A 4,795-nucleotide genomic window follows, 5' to 3' on the forward strand; every position below is an offset into this window, starting at 1 on the left:
ACAAGAACAAAAAAAATATATGACTCCAAATGTAATGCATAATCCTGAGCCTGCTTCTAGTACTAACAGGAACTATGAACAAGTTGATGACATAACGAAAGATACTAATGATTTAGGTGATTGGCTTTATGATCAATTCTTTAAAACAATAGAGAACCAAGTAATTAATAATACTGATGATAAAAATAATATATTAACAAGGCGCAGTGGATCACAACTGTCAATAGAAAATCCTACAAAAAGTAAAAAGTGGCGTAAACAAAGAAAACCGATGAAACAAAAAGGAAATAGAGACCAGCTAAGAAGAAAATTGCTTCGAATAACAGAAAATGACAGTTTGTTTGATATATCTTCAAAATCTAGCTCAGATTCTAGTGATTCAAGTTCTAGTTCTGACGTATCGTCCATGGAGTACGAAGTACAACAAAAGGAACATCATAAACATGATGATGGTGAACACGGGCATAAAAAGATAGTTGTTATAAACAAAAAGCCGAAACAACCATTGCCTAGCTTCATATTTTTACCGAATCTTGAGACACCATTCTATCCTCCGATAGGTTTACCAGCACCACCAATAGTACCCATGTATCCAATTGTACCAGTCCCTCCTGTACCATTATGCCCAATAACAGGTCAGTAAAAGTGCTTTATTTAACAGGGGTTGAAAGTTTATATGTGAAGTCATTAATTTTTCAAGTGACATTTGTAAAAATTGGTATGTGAAAAATAACAGCAAAATATTAATAATAATGTAATTCAAGGTTTTTCCAAATTCTTACTACTAAAGGTTAATAATATGGGATAAAGGACTTTTTAATATAAATCGTTCATGTTTTAAGTTAAATTTTTATCAAATAGTTAATTGATTGTTTTTAGATATATATAAAACATGCGAAAATATAAATATATGGGGTGAAATAGGGGTTGAAAGTTTAAAGCCGTTAGTAAATAATAAAATTATGAAGATTTTTATTATATTTTTGAAATTTTTGTAGGTTGTGATGACAATAGAGGCAATGGTAACATTGCAACCATCTCTTCTGCTCCAACTACTACTACTACTACTAGTACAGCAACTACTGCAGCTGCAGTATCTTCGAATGCTACTACTTCCGAACCAACAGTTACCAGTGTACAATCAACAAGCCTAACTGAAACATCAGATACTGCATCGACAGATGCTGAACCGACAATTGTCAATGATTCTACTTCTGATATTCCTAAAACAGACTCGTAAGAGCTTTGTCAATTTAATTTACACCTTACTAATCTACCATTATCCTACTCTAAGTGGTTTCAACATTTTTTACCTGCTCGTTTATGTTAGCCACCAACCTATTTATCATGAAAACATTATCTACATAGCATTTTTGCCCTTCTATGCATATTTAATTCTTTTACAAATGTGGCTTACTCCATTTAGCATATTATTATGTCTAGTAAATGTATTTATTTTCAAACTTTCTCTCACTGTCGATTCTCAATCCCTCAACTTTTCATCCCTCATAAAACTTTTTAGACATTTTATAACATTTTGTTAATATTTTCAGTAAAACGCTACGATCAAAAAATAAAAAGAGGAAGAAAGTTGCAAGACTATTAAACAACGAAGGAAGAGGCACTAATCACGGGTACGTAGAATTATGTTTTACCTTATTCTTATGTCAGCTTATGCCCGTGACTTCGTTCGCCTGAATTAAGGATCCCGCAAATTAATTTTTAGGGATTAAAAGATATGATATTCTATCTATTCAGTTCGTTCCAGTTTTTAACTTATTGAATAATATAAATCCCAATCGCATTTATAATTCTAATTATTCATTGCTTAGAATAAACATTGTCCTGTGTTTTTTTTAGGATGAATAACTTGAATCGCATCGATCGCCAGAAAATAGTAAGTTTTTAATAAAATTATGAAAATACATATTATGTAATTTGTACAATAAGTATTTACAAAAGAATGCTTTTCTTTCAGATGCAATATCTCAAACAAAAACTACCTGCCGCTAGTTACTTCAAACCATCATGGAATAAGAAAATATTTGCAAAGAAAATCATTAGTCGAAACAAAAACATCGAAAACCCAAATTTAGATAGCAATCTATTTGATAATGAATATTTAAATAATGAAATAAACCCTAACCCAGAACAGGGAGATGAAACATTTCATGATAATGTAGACTTTAAATATATAACTGAGCTTATACATCGCACAGATCTTAAAAATAATTCGAAGGCTTTACCTCCTATTGAGTATAATCCAATGGAGAGCATTGATACGTATCAATCACCAAATATAAATGAAAATAGATATTCCGATTACAGTGTTCCTTACGACGACGGCAGAACAATAAACCGTCCCATATACCACAAACCAGATGAATCATACTACGCTAGTTTAGGCAGACAAATTGCCACAATGATACGAAGCTCAGATAATCCTGAAAACGTAGATAAAGAAGGAACACGTGATAACACAAAGAATGACTTATATTTGAATGACTCGCCTACATCATTTTGGGAACGTTCTGTGCGATCTCCGCTTGCTATTATAAAAAACAAAAACAAAGAATATGAATACTTGAAAAAAAGTAATGAAGAACTGCTTTTCGATATTGAAAACAAAGTTGAAATAATAGCTTCTACTGCGCCGACTTTAACCTTACTAGAAATAGAAAATATCGTCAATGTTATGGAAGCAGCTAAAAGGGATATTCAACGTAATAATAAAAATATTGTAAAGAATTCCATTATATCTAATAAAAATCTTAACATTGATTTATGGCCACCGAAAACACAGAATTCAAAGAACAGTTATAAGAAATCTAATTTGCCGTATTCAAATAAAGTCAAGCTAGAGCATAAACTTAGTAACTTAAAAATTAACAACAATTTTCCAAGTGTTCAATTGCACAGCATTCAAAAAATTGTAGCTTGGAATAATGGAAATTTAAAACAAATAAACCAAACCAATTACAACCCCTCAACCTCTAAATCTTCAATAGACGACAATAATTTTAAAACAACTCAGACTAATTATAATTTAGGAAATCCAAACACAATTAATCACTCTCCAGCAAGAAGAATTCCTTTCTTTCAAAATACTGTTAAACAGACGTTTTCACAGAAAAATCCGTATATTTTGAGTCATAGAAAGTATTTCCAAGACAATTACAATTATTATGTGAATCAAAAAGAAGATCTCCCACATTTACCACCGGTTGCAAGAATTGCCATGAAGCCGTCATATTTTCCTGATATAAGTCAATTTGCTTACCTCTGATAATTCAATTGCTTTAAATGTACCTACATATTGAATTGAAACAATCTAGAATTTATATCCCACAAGATCGTTTTTATTGTGGTCCACTATTTTTATTGTTAAAAATATGTATATTTAATATTTTATATATTATATTATTCGGCTCTCTAAATAAATCTAGCTCTATACAATCTATACATTATAAAGATTCTATAGAGCTAGATTCTAAAACAAATAAAAATAGTCTTGAAACTTCATTGAATTTTGTTTTTTAAATATTTCAAACCACTTATGAATTGAATACCAATATTAGTACATAAAAACTCATAATATATTAACTAAAAAAATTTGGGTATTTAGTATTCTAACTGTGTCATAGGACATCAAAGGTTACACCAATCGGATGATCATAAGATTACGTCATCTAGCATCTTTTACTTGAGAACTAAATTAAAATTACTTATTGCAAAAAACTTGTATAGTAGAAACATCGTTGATTTCCAAGCGAGTCGGTTTCATTCAGACCAGAATAAAAGTTGTAGTATACCTACATAGGGATATAAGATGAGTACGTATCTCGTAATATCGAGACGGGCTTGCAAATAGGGGCCGAATTTATTTGGCTCGGTATAGCAGCGTTTCCAATTTTCATATTTTCCGCGAAAGGACGGCGAGCGCCCTATCTACTCGCAGGTCCCACATCTCGGCCGTTATTTTTACGATACGTAATTGATTTGCAGAGGTTTAAATCATACGAATTTTATACATTATCGTATTTCATCAACCCTTTCGTTCTGGATAGGGTGACCATACTTTTTTTATTATTGAGAACGAATACAATAGGGAACCTAAGCTAACTTATCCTAATAACTATACATCATACGCATGTGGAATGGTGGCAATAATACTGGCTGCATTTCCGCGTTGGACAGGCTGATCCTGACCGTGCTTAATGTTTCATTGTATTGGAATGTTAAATCGATTAAGAATACTGATAATTTGTAGAATAGAGGAGGTACAGGCTCTACCTATTCTTATTTTCCCTTAGATAATCTCATAAGTTCCTTGAATCCCAGAGAACATCGTTAAATCAAATGTCACTTACGCAATATTTCTACTTTGTTGTAAGTATTTCATGTTTTCTTGTACCACTTTCTGATATTTATCCTTGTTTTTCCCCGTAGGGACGGACAGTCGGTGATGCGAGACAAGTAACAATGTTACCCGCTTGTCAAGCCGCCATGTTTCCTGTTATTTTTTTACTTACTTATTTTTAGACTTCATATATTTGTTCTCCCATTCTCTTTCTTTCTTAACTCTTTATGATACCGCAGAGTTCATTTTAGATTTGTGTATACATCTTTATCTTTATATATCTTTCTTTAGTTATATTTTTCCTATTTAGTTGTTTGTTGATTTTGGTAATTTTGGGTACATTCGGTAAAACTTTTTATTTTTAATTAATAAATTCAGTATAATTGAGTATACCCAAGATAGCGTCTGCTACAAAATGGCGAATTATTTATTATT

At 31.4% G+C, this 4,795-nt stretch overlaps 1 protein-coding gene across 1 annotated transcript; it reads left to right on the forward strand.

The window, feature by feature from the left end:
* Positions 1–3,510, forward strand: LOC112049314 (uncharacterized). Its single transcript, XM_052887594.1, has 5 exons — positions 1–635; positions 999–1,236; positions 1,554–1,634; positions 1,861–1,897; positions 1,979–3,510. Exons 1-5 carry the CDS (start codon positions 20–22, stop codon positions 3,284–3,286), a joined length of 2,280 nt encoding a protein of 759 aa, XP_052743554.1. The 5' UTR covers positions 1–19; the 3' UTR covers positions 3,287–3,510.
* Positions 3,511–4,795: the final 1,285 nt, after the last annotated feature.

Source organism: Bicyclus anynana, chromosome 19, assembly GCF_947172395.1.
Source record: "Bicyclus anynana chromosome 19, ilBicAnyn1.1, whole genome shotgun sequence".
NCBI lineage: Eukaryota > Metazoa > Arthropoda > Insecta > Lepidoptera > Nymphalidae > Bicyclus > Bicyclus anynana.